The sequence below is a fragment of the Gobius niger genome (genome assembly GCF_951799975.1).
Source record: "Gobius niger genome assembly, chromosome: 13".
NCBI classification, from domain to species: Eukaryota; Metazoa; Chordata; class Actinopteri; order Gobiiformes; family Gobiidae; genus Gobius; species Gobius niger.
In genome coordinates, this window is record NC_136864.1 from 13357759 (window position 1) to 13380872 (window position 23114).

A 23114-nucleotide genomic window follows, 5' to 3' on the forward strand; every position below is an offset into this window, starting at 1 on the left:
GCACCTGAGGCAAATCACTTATCACGCCAGACTAACGATATGAATGTTTGTGTCTATAGAATAATTTTTGGAATATAACTGACCTTGCATCACATGAATGATCGCATTTTGAGGGACTATTTTCTAGCAGATCACTCCGCCGCTGCATAGCTTACATGAAGCAGATGCTGCTCAAATATAGGTTATTTTAAATTAAAAATGGCTATGATTCTATCGACACAAACATTTATATTATTAGTCTGGCGTTGTAAGTGATTTGCCTCAGGTGCACTGTGGAGCGGGTCAGACTGTGAGGCCCTATGTCAAAAATCCTGAACTATTCCTTTAATATAGAAGCTGCAGTTACGCGTAAGACCTGAGGTGGCAGTAGTGAGTGTAAAAATGACCAACTTGCATCTAGTCCCTTTAACTGGGCTTTTTCCATGTTGGCTTTACTCAAATCTAGATGTGTCTTGAAAAAAGTGTCAAGGTAGCAATGAAATGTCAAAATGAGATGAAAACGTGTCAAAACAGAAAAGTGACAAAATGTGATGACAACACTGCAACAACACAAGGAAAATGATTCGATGAGTTTTGTACGTCTTAGCTTTCAAATGAGGCGTTACACCTGATAGATTTGGGTAAAGCTGATCTGGAGAAAATGCATTTTGTAGAGGCACAGGGGTGTAGCGGTTGGTGCTCGTGCCCCACAGCAAGAAGGTCCTGGGTTAGTCCCGCCTGGATGGGGCCTTTCTTTGCATGTTCTCCCCGTGTCTGCGTAGGTTTCCTCCAGTGTTTCTCCTACCACTAACAACATGTACAATAGGCCAGGATAGTTTGAGAGTGCGAGTGTGGGACAATGGATGAAAATGAGCCCATGGCAACAATATAGTGCACCGTGTTCATCAGCATGCACTGTCACTACCAAATAAAATAATAAAATACTTTAACCTTAGACATTTTTGCTGACAGAGACAACATTGAACTTTGTGACTTTGTGAGTATCTCTTGCAAATGAGACGTTGAGCCCCAAGAGACAATCTGTATAAATCAAATAAATAAGTAAAATAAATATAATAAACCAAGTCCAAAATTTTGCATTTTGACCATTACCATAGTTACCACAGCTCACCACTTTTAAACTTTAGGCTGTTTAGAAAGTTGTGCCTGTTAACACAAAGTAGATTCCAGATCTATATAATTTAACCTTCTGCCAAAAGATCATTAGTGCTGTCGAAGTTCCTTGAAGAGAGAGGTGAAACGTCCTCTACACGGAAACAACCCAGTACAGATGACAGATTAAAAAGATCTGTCCATAAAAGATGCTCTTGACGTTTATCAGAAATCAATGTGCACAAAACAAAATATGATTCATGTCCATTGTATTCAAGGATTATGGATCAACATATTAATTCAGGGGAAAGTGCATGAACTCCTGTCACGTTCAATTTGTCCTGTTTGTTACTTTTCTTTCAAAGAAATCACAAGTTGTTTCATAACTTAAGTAGGAGGGTTCAATTTGCAGCCAGTGTTTGGGTCTCCACCTCCTGATTTGAGCAAGATCTCTGCGTGATCCCTCCCATCTATTCATCTATTTCCGTTCTTTCCTGCTTCCAGCATCTTGATCTGCTATTATGGCCTCTTGAGATTCACACATCAAACTCCTTTTATTAAAACATAACAATTCAAAGTCAGTAACTTCAGAAATGTGTTCTTTCCCCCCCTTTTCTTTTTCCGCATGAAAATAATAAGGTGATCTCACAGCATTATCCATTATATCCGTATCGTGTATTTAGTCATTTCATCAGTAGCCTATATTGGGAAGACATCCTTCACTGCCAGCAGCCACTGACTCCTCCTCTCGTTCAACTTGCACTATGGATTTTTGCCCAAATGATAAATTAGACACAAGGAGCCACTGAGGTGTGACCAGGTGCCAAAGGACTATAGCTTTTTTGTCGGTAATGGGCTTAATTATGCGTGAGACCTTTAGAGAACCGCTGTGGTGGAGTACGTGCTGAAATGTGCCGGTAACTTGGTATGGGCTGGAACATTGTAGCCTATCAAACAAAATAAGATAAATCGTTTAAAACTCTCACAAAACACAGAAGCTGAAAGCATCGGGATATTGAATGCTGAAGGATCAAAATTACTATTCAGTGTTTGTGTTTTTCGATGTTTGCGCCTGATTGAAAAAAGACGCGTCTCTTCCATCCATCACTCCACCCCCCCTCCCCTCGCGCTCAGACATAGAAACGAGTAAAGCTTAATTTCAAGCCCATTCTCTCCCGTGGCACGGCGTAAGAACCGAACTCACTTTGTGCAACTGTAATTGTTTTCAAACCCCGGAGTTGTTTTTTTTGTTTGTTTTTTTACGCACGTGGAAAAACCGAGATGAAGCATTTAGACGTTACTTGTGGCGCGTAAAAAGTTGTGGATGCTGACTTTTGCGCGTAAACATTTAAAGGGCTGTCCTCGCTCCAAAAGTTACGGCGCGACAAGGGACCACTTCTCAGAGCCAAGATACCCCCTTCAAGCAGGCTGGACGACCACCCCCTCCGGAGATCCCCGCGGGTCCGCAGAGCGCAGATGATCGCGACCGGGGTCTGTGGCGTCGCGCTGGTGCTGGTCCTGGTGGTTCTCATCCCGGTCATGGTCAACACGGCCGGACCGCGCTACGAGATGCTGGGCTCGTGTCAAATGGTCTGCGACTCCCACGGAACCGCGGCCACGGCTACGGCCAAAGCCACGAGTCCCATCAAGGACAACCGCTTGGTCCAATCGCTGCCCACCTTCATCCAGGGTCCGCAGGGAGAGCCCGGGCGCGTGGGGAGGGTCGGTCCCAGGGGTCCGGTGGGTGAACCTGGGCCCCAGGGACCCGCTGGACCTCCCGGGGAGAAGGGCGAGCCGGGACCACCGGGAAGCGCTGGAGCCCCGGGGGTCAACGGACCGACCGGTGCCATCAGCGCGGCCACGTACAACACCGTTCCAAAGATCGCCTTCTACGCGGGACTTAAAAAGCAACACGAGGGATACGAGGTGCTCAAGTTTGACGACGTGGTCACGAATTTGGGAAATCATTACGACCCAGCCACGGGGAAATTCACCTGCTCCATACCGGGGATTTACTACTTTATCTATCACGTGCTGATGAGGGGGGGCGATGGCACCAGCATGTGGGCTGATCTGTGCAAGAATAACCAGGTAAGAAGCAAACGTGTGCAACCGTGGCATAACCTTCACAGTGAAGAGACATTTCAGTTTTTCAACAAAACTTAAGACTCTGCAGGTTTAGTATTTAATGGTCTTTGGTAAAGATCCCCAAGTGCATCTTTTACGCGCAGGTTTACGCACGACTACATTGCAACAAAGACTAGCCTACATTAACGACTTGTAATTGAGTAGTATTTTTGACAAGATAAAAATGTCTTGATATCGTCGCGGAGCTGTCCATGGTCCTGATTAAGTTACACTCAGGAGTATATTTACGCCGCTATCTAACTAACTGCATGTGTAATTGTCCACAGGTGAGAGCCAGTGCCATCGCCCAGGACGCGGACCAAAACTACGACTATGCCAGCAACAGCGTGGTTCTACATCTGGAGCCCGGAGATGAGATTTACATCAAGCTGGACGGAGGCAAAGCGCACGGCGGGAACAACAACAAGTACAGCACCTTTTCAGGCTTCATGCTGTACGCGGACTGAGACGAGCGGGACGTTTTTTTTGCTTTAAATACCCACTTCATTTGGATTATAATGTAGGTGGGGGGTCAAATCATTTAAGAGAAAGATGAGTTCACGTGCTGCGAAAAGACTTCAGACTTCATAAATTCTAATTAGCTGCTTAAAGGACTTAAACCAACGTCTGATCAAAACCATTGTGTCACATGAAGTGGAGTTAGCATATTAAGTATAAGAGTGTATTGACCTGTAGCACTCAGTAAGAGAGCTGAAAGTATATTCACAAAGTCACCAGTCCATTTGCAATGTGGTTGTCCATAACTGTGCTTTATTCGCCCAAATAGTCAAATGTTGTTGCATTAAGAGTGAATGTTATCAGATCTATCAGTGCATGATTGTTGACAATACAAAAAAAGAAAAAAGAAAGAAAAAAGATTCCAGTACGTTCACCAGAAATCACATGAAAGGCCATTATATATAAACACTGTGATTAGGGCTGCACAATATTACAAAAACACGTTCATGTCGTAGCTGCTTTGTTAAATGTGGTATTGATATATTATAAATGCTAATACTAATCGTCAGGTAAAGATTTTGCAAATATATATTTTACTTGGTAATTAAACAGTTTTGATTTTGGGCTGTTGACAATCTTCAGGTAATAATATTGAGACATCTTCAGTTGTATGTGATATCGGCTTAGATTGCAGCCGAGTATTGTGTAGCCCTAACTGTGACTAACAATATTGTAACTTCTTGTCACTCTTTGTACAACAGTTGGTCTGCAGAGTGTTCTGCTGGTTACTCACCACTCCAATATGGCTGACCAAACTCACCACTGTACACCAGACACGCTTCAAAAATGTCAAATATATGTAAATCGAAAATGTCTTGTCTATCTTTTTCTCCGGAAATGAATCAAAGTTATGTATTGTGCAGTCTGGCGTGGTGATGGCGCCATAGATCATGTGGAGATGTCACCCTGTGAGGCCACCTGTTCCCCAGATGAGAGGAGAGCTTGTCCTTCATTTGGACCACTCGGGCTCCCGTAGACACCCAGACTCCCACTGTGGGGCAACGGGACAACTCATCTAACAGCACAGCCGCTGCGCCGCGTTAAGAGCAGCGTTGCATACTGATCACAAACAGGCTCATTTTTCCACTTCAGTGTCGGCACATGTGACGCACAAAAGTTTAACAGAAGAAAGAAAGCATGACTTTGAAAGTGCCAAATGTATCTGTGATGTTCAACTAGTGGGTAAGAATCAACATGTAGCTTTCTGACTGTATGTAGTGTATTATATATACACTGTGTAGTGTATTATAATACTATGCAGTGTATTATATATACACTATGTAGTGTATTATAATACTGTGGAAAAGCCTTTTTTAGTCACAGAATTGTCTGTGCACAGAGTGAATGATGACGAGGGCAGTGCAAACTAACTTTTATGCTTCCAGGAGCCAGAAACTAAGTTTCCCTTATAAATAATAACAGTGGCCCAAACTACTTTGTTTCATTCCACTCTGAATAACACTGCTGCATCTTTCCGTGTGACTGATTCTGTCTACAGCCAATCAGAGGGCTAGTTACAACCATTTGAGGATTCCAAAGTGTTGTTTCTATTTTCTTATTTTCTTAAAATGATGCCTGTATCAAAATATTTCAAATACAAGGTTCCACAATATTATTATTAACCTGCTAACATGGTAAATGGTCTCAAAGCACTGGTGAAATTCTCATCTAATATCAAACAAAATATAGTTTGGTTAAAAAACGTGATATTGTAATTCAGATATAAAACTTTTTCCCTTAAATTTAACTTAATTTAATAAATTTTCTTAATGAATCACAATCTCTTCTTTTGTCTGTCATATTTATCGATTTCAATTTTCAATTCAATTTTATTTTTCATAATTAAAATAAATACATGTTGCTGATTCATTAACTTAACAAATGTTTTCCTCCAGTATCATTTAACACACAAAAGTCTTCCATTGTCTCGTCCAAACTCCAAAACTAGGTGCTCTAAACCTGACGATTATAAACTCCTGTGACGATTATTGAAATTGACCAAAATCGAGATTGTGATTTTCGATTAAATTTTCATTAATTGCCCAGTCCTAAGTTCTTTATTTCTTCTTTATATCAAATTAAAAATATCTGAAAAGGATCAAACTATTGACTTCACTGTATGTAATATGACCTAAACAAACAGTCACACAAGAGGTTTCTGAAAATTACTTCATGGTGCCAGACCCCAAATCCGGTTTTAATTCAATTGAATTTAAGACTTCATTTCATAGACCTAGTATTTCAGTATTTTAACAGGGCTTATGCAGGTAGCAGCAAGTTCAATTTAATGCTTTAAATGCCTTTCTGATGCCCAAATATATACATTTATTATTATGCCTTAAGATTTGTAACTTTTCCGAAAAAAAGTGTAAAGCTGACAACATTTTTTTTTTAACAAAACATGCAACAGAATGTGTTTTGTAACATCATTTTAGCACTTTCAATTAATCTCTTAAAAGACTCTTACTGCCCCTCGGAAACCCTGTTTAAGATTCAAGCGTTCATTCTTCATTTTACCTCATTTGGTTGTTCGAAGGCACATTTTTATGAACTGTTCATTTGAAGGTGAGCCAGCGCTTCGGGTTGTCCAGCAGGATCTTGTCCACTTGGCGCTGACTGATGCCTCTGGTTAACATCTTCGGCACGATGTTTTTCAGGATGTGCGAGTAGCCGTGACCCCCGAACTTCGTGAGCCGGTTCTTGGTGTGAATGTCATGAGCGACCAGGATCTTGTCTTCGTAGCCCTCCTTCACCAGGAACGACAAACTAAACACAAATCGCAGGCAATATCTATAATTTTGATAGTTATGCAAATCGTTTTCTTTATTTATTTATATCATACACAGTGCCCCGCTGATTTTGTATTGTTTAATGGTGCACCAGCTCGCACCTTAAGCTGATGAATAGCCTGCAAATGCCAGTCAGCCCCTAAAATCTGTCTCCACAACATGTCTGAGGTGAATTATGGCATTCATCACTCATTTCATACTGTTTTGGGAGATAAATGCCTCAGAGTTTCTATTAAAAACTGAAGGGCACACTCATCTTCCCACAGGGGGCTTCACGACCCTGACATAATGTATAAGACCCAGTTATTGATGATGACTGAATTGAAAATATTTTGATCTTTGACTGAGGGGGCACGTCACTGTATGCCTGTGTATATACAGTGCTAATACTCACACTTTCACTCGCTGGCTGTCGCTGGGCATGTCCACGTCCGTGTTGTACGGGTAGTTCAGCATCTCTGTCCCAAACAGATCGTACTCCAGGTAGCTCCCCAGCTTAGCAAACTCCAGCAGCTCCCCGTTGTCGAATATTGTTCTGCACAAGTGAAGATTCAGCTGTCTCAGTTGATCGTACTTTATAACGTGAATCTATCTGTTTTTGACTTCAGAGATGAGGTATATTGAGGTGCAGGTGGGGCTTTTGGAAACTCTACTGAGACCTACGTACTACTGGATTAAGAGGTCTTTTCAGCGATGATTATTTCACATTTTAGAGATAAAAGTTACAAATCTAACCTAGCATAAGCCAAACTGATATGATCGTGCAAATTACAGTAGAATAGTATGTATAAAGACTCTGGGCCAGATCTTGTGGTTCATAGCGCAGGCTGTAGAGAAGACGAGTACGCAGACGGGTGGCGCTCCTTGCAATCTTCAGTGTCATACCTGGCGCAAAAAGTGGGCAGGACAGGAGGGGGGGACAGACTCGCATTGCCATGTTGTGGTGCTGCCCCCTCCCCATGCTTTCCCCAGACCTGCGGAAGGCGGTGGTTTGCGAGGGGGGGGGTTCTCCTGTAAACGCGTAACATGCATGATGCAGCGCGCAATGTTTAATAAAGATTAAATAAATAAAACTGTTCCTCCGCTGCTGCAGCCACTCGCTGCAGATCCAAGATGAGCGGGCGGGGAAAGAGAGGCAGCCTCGGCGTTGGACACCGTTCGAATGCGCAAAGTTAAGAAATGTACAGGATTTAATTGATCAGAAACTGTCATAGGAGGAGTTGCAGAGTGATGCAGTAGTTGCAAGAAAACTGTAGAGTATTGGATTATTTGCGCTACAGCTGCAGGATTTTTGGAGCGGCTGAATTGGAAAAAAAACTGACACACAAGACTGACACACGATGGAAATGTCACCTTAAAACGCAGATCAGACGTGGTGTTGTGGCACTTGAAGGCATGTCTGGTTTATTTATGGAAAACTGTTGTTGTTTTGGTGTTAGGGGTGCGCGTGTTGATCTACTGTATCAAAGACTTTTCAAGGCAATTTCACTTTTGTTTTCAATTTGACGTCGATTCTAAGGAAGAAGACAAGGTAGCGCGATGTAAAGAGGAACATAATGTGAAGGTTGCCTTAGAAGAGTAGCGCTCCGAGTGCTGCTCGTAATGAACCGCGCCTCAGTCGGCCTCTTTTTCTTAAGTAACACCCTCTCCCTAGTGGCGCAGCCTTGAGCGCAAAACCTGCACCAGTCACAAGATCTGGCCCTCTATGTATAAAGACTCTCATAGAAAACTCAGGTACAGCAAAGACGCTACAACCGTGAAATTCAATTTGAAATAGTTAAAAACACATTTTTTTCAGTTTTGTAAATGTGTAGCATATCATTCACTTTCTGTTTGATGAGCTGCTAAAAAGTACTGCTACACATATTTCTAACAGAATTTTTTTTTTTTTTTTTATACGTGGCTCAAACCGCCAGTGTTGTGGACTCAAATGAACCAGGGTAAGTTGATTTTACCATATTTCTTGAGCTTCACCGTTAAACACAAGTTTCTCCTCACCAGATTTTTGTCATTTTTTTCATTACCCTTAAGGACCCCATATGTGTAGACTTCATTCACTGAAGAGAACAATAAAACAATGAACAAATCGTGACCTCCCAGTGGTGAGCATTTGCAGTAACAGTTGATAAGCAGCAGTCACAACATAATATAAGCCAAACAGAGCTACAGCCCCTGAGATGAAGCAGAACACTTCATTACTGTGCTCCAATGCTTGATTGTCTGAGATGCACTTGTATTGACAGTTTGATGCAGTGAGTGTCCTATCAATGGGCCAGTGAAAAAAATACAAGGGTCATCTGTGCCGTAATAAAGCCATCCATCAACCATCACTCCATCTATCTTCAGCACTAAGCCTCATGGAGGTCATTGGGGCCTGGACACAGTCCCAGCTGACAGAAGCAGGGGCCAGTCGAGTGTCCACTTTATAACAGGACTGACACCTAAACACAGGAAACTGCTACGGATCAGGGACAAGTTAGCCCAGGGTAATTTAAACATTAACCTTGTCACTTGGACCTTCGGACTGTGGTAGGAAAGCCAGACTGAACACTTATTGCTAGACTTTGATGTTGTTGAAAATGCTTCACAGGTTCTCAAGTTTTTTTTCCACCTCCATCACACACTCACACCTCGGTATATCTCACACTGAAAAAACCCTAAAGTTGGAGTTTTGAACTGCAATTACTGTAACAAACGTGTTTCTTTTTAGCTATAAAGCATAAAGCATTAGCCATTCACTTCACTCACAATCCGATCTGGTCTGTGTTGCTGATCCGGGTTTATTCCCCCAAGTGGAAGCAAAGAGACGGAGAAGCTACAGACACTTGCACTCAGCTCACACCACGCTATGATAACAACTTGAAAGCCCTGACATATGAATCGTTATTAAGATACCAAACTGCTATAACAGCCATGGTGCAGCTGCAGAAAAAACAGAAAGGATATTGTCATTCAACCAAAGCAAATTGTGTGAAAATGTGTTTTATTGTATTATTGCAGACACATTTGCTCTTAAGCCTTTGCATCCTTGTGTTGACACTGCAGCTTATCTAAAACTAGAAGTGTCCAAGATCAGACTGAATAAATAAATGAGTTGCACCAGTATGGACATTTTAATGATGAGGATATGTCAATAAATGGGTGTATCAGGGGTGGGCCTCATTACAACGGATTGATTTAAGCTGTTTCTATTGTCTCCCATAAGCTTTAGCAAACTCTGACTGAAATGTATAGTCAAACGGCGGGACTTGGCTTATGTGTATCATTACATCGGGGTCTCCGACTTTGTCTCCTTTGTGAGCTGTATTATATAATTGCAGATTATGTTATTTTGCCAGGACCTTCTTTACCTGTCCAGATGCGACATAACCGTTTTGCCGATATCCCCGCCGGCCTCTTGCAGGATGCGGACCACCTCTCCGGGGGCAGCGGGGTTTCGTCCGGGGTGAATGATGACGGGGCAGCCCAGTCGCGTCTGGGCGTGGGCCGTGGCTCTCAGGACCCTCTTCTCGCTGTCGGTGATGGGCCAGCCCGTGCCGATCTCCCCGATCACGCCGCAGCGGATGTCAGTCCCGTCCGCTCCGTGCAACACTTCGCTCACAATGACGTCCGTGAGCTGTGGTGAAAAGTGACAAGAAATGTATTATTATTATTTAAGGGTCAATTGAATGCGTGTAAAGTGATTAATTCAGTTCTGATTGGTTTGACGTTCCTACTTCAATGATGCACAAGAACATCGCAATCCATTACAGCCTGTACAAGCATGTTCTAATTATAAGATGTTTAGGTGTATTAGAGAGGACAAATACGTTAACAAAGCTGTAGTGTCGGCAAGTGGCAATATGTGAATATGGTTGTGAAGGATCTCATTCGTTCAGGGATTATCCGTGTAGTAGAGAATTAAAGGAATAGGCCATCGTTTTTCCATACTGAGATATGTTCTTACCTGAGCTTAGACGAGTTGATATGTATCTCTTTGGTCTTTACACGTGCGCTCAGTCACGCAAAAAGACCAAACATGTTGTTAGCATTTAGCGTCTAGTCGCTCCTCTATGGGGCATGGAGGTGAAGTTAGAAGCGACCAAGCTCGTCCACGTTCGACATTACTGCACGGACGTCAAAGTGCTCCTAAGGTGTTATTACGCCTTACAAAATAGTACCCCTTTTTATTCACTTAAAAAATCGACATGTTTAATTTTGTGTGACTATACTTGGATCGTGTAACTACTCATGTAATCATATTTAAATAGGGGAAACGTGGAAGAGCTTGGTCGCTTCTTACTTCACCCCTATTTGGCCCCATAGAGGAGAGGAGGAGTAGAGGCTAAATGCTAACAACATGTTCGCTCTTTTTGCGTGACTGGTACCTGACAGGTTAGGGGCTGGGCGACATATCCATATTTAAGATATATCGATATATTTTTAAATGAGATATGGAGTTAGATCACATCGTGTATATCGGGATAGTTCGAATTCAGATAAGCTATTAAGTTAACAAAAAGAAACGTGTAATCTCAAGCTGATTTTTTAAAAATTATCTTTATCTTATTCTTAAACTGAGCATTTTATTTTGCTATCTCTTAATATATAAATGCTGCCCTATTTTATTTTCTAGACTATTTTTATTTAAGATGCTTTTTTATTTATTTAAATGTGCATCATATGGAGCTTTGTTGTACAGTGTTTATGTTTACATTTCAAAGAGAGTTTTCAATAAAACTACTCGTATTTGGCTTTGACTTTGACTTAACATTTCATTTCACAGCTCTCACTTTGCGGAAAAAATATCGGGATATATATCGTATATCGATATTCAACCAAAAAATATATCGGGATATGACTTTTTGTCCTAAGACAGGTACGCATCAACTCGTCTCAGGTAAGAACATATCTCAGTATGGGAAAACGGTGGCCTGTTCCTTTAAGTAAAGAAATGTTCTCAACTCAACCAACACAGTTCAGTCGATGATATGTAATGTATTACCTTCCGCCTAAGAGAAGGGTTCCCAAATGGTATTTTTATTTTCTCAAACTGCTTAATGCCTTGGACTAATTAATTAACAGTATCTAACAATTGACACACTCTGTCTGTTAAGACAGCGTGAACATTTAAAAAAGCTGTGAGTGGGAAAAACAAGATGTATTTTGAGATGAAAGAATGGAAATGTATTGTTTTCAATGAGTTTTGCAGCAAAACCTATAGACTAATCCAAATTACAATAGCTGAATATAATAAATATTGCAATACGATCAACTCACAGACTCAACGCGATCACAATGTCCAGGATGTGTGCATTAGATATATAAATTATGTATATAATTTAATATGAACATATTCCTATCCCACAATTTCTTTATTTGAGGACTTGACTTGACTTAATAATAATGATGATAATGGCTTACACTTGTAACGCGCTCTGCAAGTCTGTATTACCAAGTTCCTCAAAGCGCTACACTGCAGTCTTTATTAATACTTGGTGGTGCTAAGCTAATGTGGCTACACCTTTCCGTCCCACCAGAGATACAGCTTCCACTTTAAGAGCTAATTAACACTGTGTATCATCACCAATGTCTTACAAGTTCTAGATGTTGGCTTTCGTTAATTAGGCTTGTGCAAACTTTATTCACACCTGGGAACTATGTGTTAAGTCAAGTATGCACCTCTGAAAGTGAAGCTCGAAAGAGTCAATGATGTTTAAGATAATAGGACCTTTATGACTTGAACCCCACCTGCTCCACGGTCATCCTCTTAGTAGCCTCTGAGTGAGTGCAGTCCACATAGTACCCGGCTCCAGCGATGACATGCACCCCTGTGTCCTGAGCCAGCTGTTTGAGGGTGGGCAGGTCTCGGTCTATCCCTGTGGTTGTGTTCTCCACAATAGCGCCCCCTCCTGCTTGTTTGTAGATGAGCAGCTCCTCCCGCACGGCGTCGGTCTCTTGCTGGAGGAATAGGTTCTCGTGGCAGCTGTAGGGGTTTTGCCTGAGCCAGTGCATGTGCTGCATTTGAAAGGGACTCGCTGCCACCGCCTCGTCTCCCGGGGCGGGGGGGAAGTAGCAGCACTCGAAAGACATGGTGAGGTGCTCATGGGTCATGGTGCGCCCCAGCTGGTCTGGATCCACCAGGCCCAGGACGGTCTGCACTTTACCACTTAGACTAGACATGCTGGCTGTTCAGGATGCTCGTCTGAAATAGAGGAGATAGAGAGAAGGCTGCAATTGTGTTAGGTATTCTTGTCGCTCAGAGAATAGACTTCAGGGGCGTTTCGCAGCTGAAATGATTTATTTGCTTTTATTTTGTATAATCTGATTAGAATCGGCTAAGGATGTTTTTTTACTGTTGTTTTACGGTAAATATTGCATCTATTTATGTTTGTCAAAAGGCACAATGAGCAGCATTTTTTGCGTGAAAAATGCTTTATAAATAAAACGGCCTGCCATTTTTATTTGGTAATAACCAGAGAACTGTAGAGTAAATACAGTGCCTCTCGAAAGTATTCATACACCTTGAACTTTTGCACATTTTGTCATGTTTACAACCCTAAACATAAAGATTTTATTTTGATTTTTTTACTGAACATTCACACACAAGTAACAGACAACTGTGAAGTGAAAGTAAAAAGATACATGATTCTGTTATTTTTCAAAAAATAGAAAAGTGAAAAGTGGGGCTTGCATAAGTATTCATACAGCATGAATGAATACTTTGTGGAACCCCCTTTTGCTGTTATAACAGTACAAGTCTTTTGGGGTCTGACTCTACAAGATTTGCACATGTAGAGACTGATATTTTAGCCCATCCATCTTTACAAAACAACTCAAGCTCTGTCACATCAGAAGGAGAGCGTTTGTGAACAGCAGTTTTCAGATTATTCCACAGATTTTCAATAGGATTTAGGTCAGGACTTTGACTGGGCCATTCTAACACATTAATATGTTTTTATTGAATCATTCCATTGTAGATTTATCTTTGTGTTTAGGGTCATTGTCCTGCTGGAAGGTGAATCTCCGCCCCAGCCTCAGTTCTCTTGCTGACTCCAGCAGGTTTTCCTCCAAAATGTCTCTGTATTTGGCTCCATCCATCTTCACAACTATTCTTACAGTCTCCCCTGTCCCCGCTGAGGAAAAGCAGCCCCACATCATGATGCTCCCCCCCGTATATTTGACACTGGGGATGGTGCACTCAGGACGATGAGCAGTGTTAGGTTTGCTCCATACATAACGTTTTGCATTTGGGCCAAAAAGTTCAATTTTTGTGTCATCTGACCAAAGCTCCTTCTTCCACATGGAGCTGTGTCCTCCATATGACTTCTAGCAAACTTCAAACGGGATTTCTTATGGCCTCCTTTCAATAACAGCTTTCTTCTTCCACTCGTCCATGAAGGCCAGATTTGTGTAGAGTACGACTTATAGTTGTCCCATGTCCAGATTCCCCCAGCTCAGCGGCAGGACTTCACAGCTCCTCCAGAGTTATCTTGGGGCACTTGGTTGCATTTCTTACCAGTGCTCTCCTTGTTCAGTTTGTTAGTTCACGTGAACAGCCATGTCTTGGTAAGTCTGCAGTGGTGCTTTACTCTTTCCATTTCCTAATGATGGATTGAACAGTTGCTCCGGGAGATGTTTAAATCTTGGGAAATCTTTGTATAACTTAATGCTGCTTTAAACTTCTCCACAGCTTTATCCCTGACCTCTCTGGTGCTCCTTGACCTTCATGATGTTGTTTAGTGACCAATACACTCCGACCACAGCTCTGAGGGCCTAAAAGAACAGCTGAAATTATACTGAGAGTATATTACACACAGGTGGCCTCTATTTAACCGTTAGGCCAAGGTGTGAACATTCTGGAGTCATTAGGAATGTTATAAAGGCAATTTAATGCACTCAGAAAATGCTGTATGAATACTTATGCACGCCCCACTTTTCACTTTTCTATTTTTTGAAAAATAACGGAATCATGTATCATTTTGCTTTCACTTCACAGTTGTCGGTTACTTGTGTGTGAACGTTCAGTAAAAAAATCAAAATAAAATCTTTATGTTTAGGGTTGTAAACATGACAAAATGTGCAAAAGTCCAAGGTGTATAAATACTTACGAGAGGCACTGTAAGTAGTTGCAGTAGGTTAGGCCAGTGGTGTAGTAGCTAGTACTGTGATTTAAAACTTTTCAAGTCAACTTTTCATCAAATAAGGACTCTATTCTTAAAATGAATCAAGGCAAACAGCTCAATATGAAAATTGTTAAAAGAAAAAAAGAAGAAGAAGGAGAAGAAGAAGATGTCTATACACTGGTGCTTAATCTAGTGACTCGTTGATCAAAGTTGATTTATTTAAAGGGGCTAGATACAAGATAGCCATTTTATACGCACTACTGCCACCTCAGGTCATATATGTAACTGCAGCACGACAGCATGACAGCACTTCGGACCCGAATTAACACCTTTTTGAGTGACAGTGCAGGGTTTAGAGGCAGTTGTGGTGAACAGGTCTGAGCTCATTCTACACATTAGGACATTGTTGGAACATGTAGGGGAGGAAAATACTTAATTTTAACATTTTTAAACTCTGTATAGTCCCTTTAATATTGGCAACAAAACAAGACCTTTGGGCCACAATGTATCATAATCATAAACCCAACCCTAAGGTTTCCAACTCAGAAACCAAGTAAGTGTTTGATGCTGTTCTTGTGCTGAATGAAATGAAAATGAAAATAAAAATGTAAAGATTTCCAGAAGTTTATTTCAGACTTTATAACATCTTATAACACCTTTATTACAACATTATAAACAAAGTTTTTGCCCATGGGCCACAACCGCGGAATTTCGGCCTATGTCCCAGGATGAGTTTGGCAGCACTGAAATACAACGACTGGCCACGAAGCTGCAATGCCAAAGTGCAATGATTTGCGAGATCTCAAATAGTGGACAGGACTGCATTCATAGTTACACTCAAACTTGAACCACTTCGCACCAACAATCGCAAAGGCACATTTTACTATTAAGAGCAGTATATGAATGAAAAGTGTAAAGTTACTGCAGACCTGGTGTCGTTGTTCTTCTCGGTCCACGTTCAGCAGCACCATAAACAGCATTAACTCCGCCCACTTTCAGATTACGCATTAGCAGAAGTCACGTGCCAAGCACCGCTCACACGCGGATTGTGGGATTGTAGTTTTTAAGACTGGGATGTCTAGCAAAGTCATTGTCAGTGTTTATTTTTTTTCTACAGTCTATGGTTTATTCACACATACATTTATAAATAATAGAAAATAATAATAATGACAAAAGTGCATTTTTCAGGGTGTACTGAAACATGTAAATTTGTTTTACCAAAATATTTGTCTATCCATAAAGGGCTATTTCTTCTCAATTTGTATCATTTAGTTGAGCTGAAACAACCAAGTGACTTTCTTTAATGCTGTCCCTGGACTGAACAGCCGTCAAAAAGTAAAAGTGTATTCAGTGCCTGTTTTCAATACTTTTTTTTAATACCAGTAGTACCCAAGCTTTTTCATATATACCATAGTAGCATCGATTAACAACCCCCAGCCCTAGAACTTGTATTCACATATCACACTTATCCAAATTTACATCAGTACAGGCTTACACAAATGTCAACCTATACTCAAAAGTGAAAGTATGGAAGTGGAGAAAAATCAAATCAAACTTACTGTATGACCCCTTTAAATAATTCTAACACTATCACACAAGTTGTTTCATGTTAAAAGGGACAAATGGGTTTCTCCAATGCAGCAGATGGAGTGCGGTTTTGGGGACTGTCTGCCCAGTAATCTGTCATCGTTCCGACTGACCATTGCTCACTCGAATGGCTCAGACCATCCACTCACTGTTCACTTGACAGCAGTCATAACCAGCATGAGTCTGCAACATGATGCTCACATATGGGACAAAAATGTTCAACTATTCCAACATGGATTATAGCAGCAGACTGTATACTACCACAGAGTTTAGTATGTTTACATGTGTGTTTTGGGCAAAGGTGGAATACAAAGATATCCAATGACAGTAAAATAGTAAACAAAGTACTACCACTACTATTCTATGGAAGCAAATATTGTGTTACTTATTTTGTGTTTCCAATACAGTTATGTCTATTAGAATTATATTAAAGTTTATGATAATATGCTGATTTGAGGCTACGTCATATTCCCATAGAGTATGAGTACAACTTTACAAACTAAGCCAGTTAACATACAAACCCTTAAAAATACAATATGTTTTACTCTGTTGATAAGTATATTTTCAGTAAATCAAAAGTGACAAAAGTATAACATGGTGATATATTCAAATTTATACAAAATTTAATGCTTCTCGCAATGCCGGCTGCAGGGTTAGAATTGAGTTAAGATTAGGGTTAGGGTTAAGATTAAGGTTAGGGACTTAGGGTTCAGGGTTAGGGTCTGGGGAATACATTGTGTCTATGAGTGTCCTCGCTAAGTTAGAAGTACAAGTGTGTGTGTGTGTGATTGTTTTTAACCACCCAAACAATTGTGCATCTTTGGAGTGTCATATGTAGGGAGCTTTAAGCTTTAAGCTTTAAGCCCAGCCTCCAGTGCTGTCTCCTGTTCCCCATTAGAGACAGAGGAGACTGTCCGTGTCATTCATCTGTGCCACTGACAGGTTCAGAGGCACGGGGCCACAGGAGGATACGGGATAGGGCCGCTGCCGAGAAGGAAAACCACCCACTCCACCGTGACAACTGAGCTGACCCTCCGAGACACGAGGCGGACATTAACAAGCCTTTTGATGCATCACCTCTCAATCTGAAATGTGTGTCTTTGTGTCATGTTCATTTGGATTCAGTGTTAGTGAGTATAGTTTGCAGAATTTTGTGAGTTTTACAACATTGTGCCGCTGGGTTATAGGAGTGAGAGACTGTATATGCTTCACATCCTTGCGCTGGGTTATCATCTGCTGCCATCTGCTGTTTAAAACCTCCAATTGTGTTCAATCATTTGAATGTGATTTTGCAAATAAGGCTTGAATCTCATCAAAGGGGATGCTGTTTTTGTTTATTTAGTGGGGACTATCCACTCTTCTTGACAACAAGCAGCATCCATCAGTATCCATCACTCAGTACTTTTAACAATATGAACTTTCCAGTCACAACCAGCCCATAGGATCTTATTGCACTGTTACAACTTGCTTGTTTTAATAAGTTAAATAAGTTTTAATAAGTTTGTGTTGCTGATTAGTTTTGATGTGAGCTGCACTTACCCAGACCTGGGGTTCCCTAACGTTTTTGGCTGGTACCTCAAAAATTGACAAGTTTTACGCTCAAAAATATATTATAAAGAGTTTTTCTTTTTGTTTCATCTTGAAATCACCAGGCCTCGGATGGACCCCCACCCAAGGCCTGGTGACCCCCCGGGGGTCCCAACCCCCACTTTGGGAACCACTGACTAAATATCCCTTGTAAATCAGAGCACAATCTCAATGGGTCTTTCCTGTATTTGCACTCAAAAACACACTCTCATTCATACACCAGACACAAGCAAGTGAAGTGTCTTGCCCAAGGACACAATACAGGATGCATTACTTACAGCCGGAATTGAACCTCCAGTCTTTGGATTGGTGGACGAGCGCTTTGTAAGATGTTAGAGAAGCGCAAACTCTATAGACAATGTGAGACATGTCTTTAGGCCTGAGGCCAGCAGGGCGTTTGTCTTGACAACTTTTGGCATTAAACAATTGTACAGCAAAATTGCATGGACCAGATAGGGTTAGTCCTCAGCAGCTGTGACTCTGTGTGCCGCCATTGTGGGCCAGCCTTCAGCACTCCTCTGAAACTTTGCACCGCCTCCTTGGTTTGTCCGAGTTTCAGAGCGTGGTGTCCCGCACTGGTCAGCTCCTCCACGTCCTCCTTCCTCTTCCACCTGTGCAGCTCCCTCCACTCCCACTGCCTCCTTTGCCACTGCCTCCTCCTTTTGGCTCTGACGCCACTCTTCACCTGAGGGTCACCTGTGAAACTCCGCCTTACCAGGACCAGGACTCAGTGAATATGAAAACACAACAGTCTTTCACCAGAACGAAGCAGACAAATTAATCCATTCTGGCCTATTCTCCACTCGGTTTTAAACTAGAAGAATTTAACCTACAAGTTCAGTGACCAGCCCAGTAAACATTTTACACAGTTTGTTCTCTGCAGATTCTGCAGATGCCATACACTTCATGCCAAGGGTCATGCAAATCCCTTTTGCACGGCTCCACATGACCACGCTGTGCACTTGTGTCCATTTTGTGCAGTGTCCAAATGGTCAGGGTTTAGTCTACAGCGGGAACAGTAGGAGACAAGATAAAAAGCACAAGCTTCACCATGGCTCTGCGGACTCTGGTTATTGTTGGAGCTCTCTTCATTGGAATGTCCATCGTTACAAATAGCCTTAAGCCTGATTTAACTCATGCTTATTGCAGGATTGTATGGTAAGACTTTTTAAACTATTTCTCTATGTGTTTGTTTTGGCCCCAGTTCAGTGAATGGTTTTGAAAATCTCCACTTTGATATTTGTGCACTATCTTAGTTCATCATTGTAACCCATATACCTGTAATATGTTTGTTTTTTTCTGTCTCCAGGCTGCTTGGTCTACCCTGTGATCGCGTGACTGTCGCTATTACAACTCAGATTAAAGCAATGGGCTCATACAAGGTCAGAATCACGCATCATACAAACCTAAATTAGGCTAATTATGGTATACAATATTTACATATTTACTCTCCATTGCAGTTGTTGGGCCCGGCTCTGCCCGGTCTGATTCAAGCAAACCACACGTCTGGGTCAGGACAGTACGAGAGCGTCAACTTCACCATGATTGGGACGTCTATGGGGATGGGCTGCCATGTTGAAGTAGGTCACAGTGGACTTTCATATAACTCTGTGGAGAAGAAACAAATCAGCAAAAACTTTGAATGTGTTTAGGGTTCGTCCATGTCGTCCTTCTGGTACAGTCTGTTTGACAACGGCACCAACTACTGCAACCTGCGCAACATTATTGAAGGTGAGTTTTAAGCACTATTCCACTTGGACTTTTGAAAATGATCAGTATTCAAGTGTACCATTGTCTCATTGTCTTTTTGCAGGAAGTGGCCTTTCTAAGGCTCCAGGATTTGTGGAGTTTACAAATGAATGGCTCTGCCTCGGGGTTGGAATATCTGCCTGCAACTGATTACGTATAACATTCTTCAGTTTTGTTCTCACAACTGTGAAATTATAAAAGTGTACATGGATCAGATCTTTCACTGTATGTTAAAGATCTGACGGTATGTTTTTATATTACATCAAACATTTATTGACCCTTTGTAAAACAATAAATACATTCTGGTCTTATTTTGTTCACGCTTTAGTCTTTGCCAAATAATCACACTGGACAAAGTACATGTACGATTAGAGTAGCATTTTCAAACATTTAAAAACAAAATAACACTAACGCTAACACTGGACGACTAAAAGCGGGAAACATTTGTATCAATGACACTTTTTCTCTCACGAAAAGCTTTCAAAGTAACTTCCAGTAATCTTCAGGTTAGGCAAGTTAGAGCACAATTCATAAACAAGGCAAGTCAAAGCGCTTCACACTTGCTAAATTACAAGACAGGAAATCAAATCAATCCATACAACACCAAAATAAAAATGTAATTATTACAGTAAAACGCATGGGTGAAAAGAATTGTTGGCCTACTAATCTTTAGGCCAACATCAACTTCCAAGACCATGTGGGCAAGCACTTAACATATGGATTTAACAGAACACCTCAATTCAGTACTATAATACAATACACATACAAAAATCCGTGACTATTGTAAGATATTCTGATGCTATTTGGCTGATCTCACTTTTCAAAACATCAGCGAAAGCTTACAAAAGTGTAACTTGTACCAGGGGAAAAGTCCTACCCCACCCTTCTAAAGTTTTATATTGTTTTCAATGTTTACTATTTCACTGATTATTAGAAAAATAAAAAAACATAGAAAAGTGTAACCTTGCATTATAATTGCATTAACCAGCCTAGATTCGACCTCCTCCATTCTGGACCCCAACCCTGAGTTTGAGAAGTAAATACAAGAACAAAACCTTTTAAATCCAAGAGCAGTAATGTTTAATGCATGATACTCTCTGTATGTCACAGCGATTTGGAAAGTTTTCCTCAGGATCTAGAGTTTTGGAAAAGAGCAGCTTGTTGTAAGTAAGTAACGTAAGTAAGCAATGGTCAATACGTTGGCGATGCTGCCTCTGTGAAGATAATGCAGGCTAATAATTCTATCGGGACAGTGACGACAACCTGACATCTGATAATAGCAGGTTATCGTCGAGGCCACCGCGATGCTTTAAACTTTCCAAGTGCTGCTGTTAAGTGTTGTTTCGGTTTTGTTTTTGTTTTTTCTAACCCCTGGCATAAGTGTCTGTAACTTTACAGTAATTCTTAATATAGAAGATATAATGCATGTGATGCGCCTTGTTGAGCTGTCTTTGCTTCACTGAATAGCTTTTCGTCTGTCCTATAAGATATCAAGTGTGACAGTATAATCCAGAGCTGTTTTTTAGACCATGGAGAATAAGATTAGACCATGGGAGACTGTCATAGTCTCAATGAGATACTTGTTTTGTCATTATTTTTTGATAATAAAAACACATGCAAATTTAAATTGAGGTTTCTAGTTGTTAAAACATAAGAAATAGGCCTACTTGTAAATATCAACCAATACGCCGCAGAATATAAGAATTTATCATGCAATAATAGACATACTGAACTGAACAGTAAAGTTTGATCATGTTTACAGGACGTAATAACTGAGGCATGTGCATTCATTTGTCATCTCCGAAAAGTCTGGCTGAGAGTTGAGTCCGCTCGCTGAAATGGAGGATTTATGATCAGAAGGAGACAAATCGCATGTCAACAGTTCACAAGACCAGCTTCATTTGATTTCAGGACAGAACATTATACTACAACATATTAAATCATATTACGTCTGTTTAGGATCTTGTCAAATCTGTGTATGAATGTCTGAGAGTGAAGAAACATTTCAGACGAGAGGTGAAACCAAAACCTCCTTGACTGAAACAACCCAGTCCAGGTGACGACTGGAAACATCTACTCTCTTAGTATTTACTGAGAGCAGATTTTAAAGGTTGCAGTAGTGTCATTGAGGCCATTATCCAAAAGGCTGGAGAATGAAAGGGACTGGGTCTTTAGAAAAAGAATGGCGTGGTGCTACAAATGTTAGTTCAAATCATGGCAAACAGATTTTTTATAATGACAATGACAGTAAATGTAATGATCATTATTATTGACTTGTTTACTGTTATGATTTTGTTTGAAAAATAATATCAAATTGTACAAACGCTTTTTACTCTTGCCCTTCCAATTTAATTAAAGTTCTTTTTTACTGTGTAGCGGCTGAACACTTTTATCTGGTGCTAATCTGAAGACACCGAGTCATAAAAAGCCTGGGTAAAAAACAGGTGGTCATATATTATTTATAAACTGTACTCCCAAAGCAAATTACTGACTTCTGAAATGCACTCACCAGATGGATTTGCAGAAGGCGTGATGCGGAATAGGAAAAGAGCTGTCGGTGGCGGTGAGGACTCGCAAACCAAAGAGTGGAGCGTGGAGGCCAACAGCAGAGTCCTCGTGCCGCACAAACAGGTCAGTGATGCGGCTGAAAGGGATCACGCTCGCTCCTATCAAAGGAAGCACGAGTCATGAGGAGTGTTAATCGACCTCCACATTTAATTGGTCAGGCCTCATGTATCTTGTGCTTAATGTTTGACCGGGACATTTCCATTTCCATGCTATTTCCATTGTGTGAGACAATAGGCAGATGTATTGTAAAGGCATTTTGACGACTATCAGCTAATGTCCAAATGTTTGCGATATCAAACTGGGACATGTTATGCCAGTTCTTCACAATACATTGCTTTAATATATTTCCACAGACAGAGTGACCACAACATGATTACTGAAGCTTTTAGCAGCAGTGCTAATGATTTTAGGGCTGGGACGATCCACTTTTGTTACGATCCGATACGTATCACGATACTCAGGGGCCACTACGATGACATAATTACGATAAGTAATTTGTTTACCTTAAAATGTGTAAAAAGAAAACAATCTTGTGCCTAAAGTTCATAAACCAAATGCCACTTGACATTTATTGAAGTGTTAAGATTGAAAAGTGCATTAACACAAAATGCTACGAAGTATTTGATAAAGCATAGATACTTGGTATTGCAGCACCAAGTATTGCAAAACCATACGATATTTTGTCCCAGCCCTGGAGGGTGATATTTTTCTATAGTTATGTCTGGGATCACTAAACTTCAGCTTTAAAATCTTAAAAAACTTGCATTAACTAATATGTACCAATAATTATTACACAGAGTTTGTAAGCAATTCAATATCATTTCATTGTAATAAACATTTGAAATGAAGCCTATGTAGGATTTCAAAAAGCTGAAATGTACTAAATTACATTATATTTATAAAAAAAAAAACACAAATATGCATTGTAGTATCAGTAACAACACAGAACAATAAGTGCAGGCTCAGGTTTATTGTTTCACTTTACATGTAA

General features: G+C 40.8%; 2 protein-coding genes across 2 annotated transcripts; one reads left to right on the forward strand and one right to left on the reverse strand.

The window, feature by feature from the left end:
- Positions 1-2350: 2350 nt before the first annotated feature.
- Positions 2351-5152, forward strand: c1ql3b (complement component 1, q subcomponent-like 3b). Its single transcript, XM_079568635.1, has 3 exons — positions 2351-3183; positions 3507-4952; positions 5000-5152. Exons 1-2 carry the CDS (start codon positions 2569-2571, stop codon positions 3684-3686), a joined length of 795 nt encoding a protein of 264 aa, XP_079424761.1. The 5' UTR covers positions 2351-2568; the 3' UTR covers positions 3687-4952; positions 5000-5152.
- A 985-nt stretch (positions 5153-6137) lies between these two features.
- Positions 6138-15654, reverse strand: pter (phosphotriesterase related). The gene is made up of 5 exons (XM_079568597.1): positions 15562-15654; positions 12258-12711; positions 9878-10143; positions 6922-7062; positions 6138-6504 (listed from the first exon to the last, which is right to left on the reverse strand). Exons 2-5 carry the CDS (start codon positions 12687-12689, stop codon positions 6294-6296), a joined length of 1050 nt encoding a protein of 349 aa, XP_079424723.1. The 5' UTR covers positions 12690-12711; positions 15562-15654; the 3' UTR covers positions 6138-6293.
- Positions 15655-23114: the final 7460 nt, after the last annotated feature.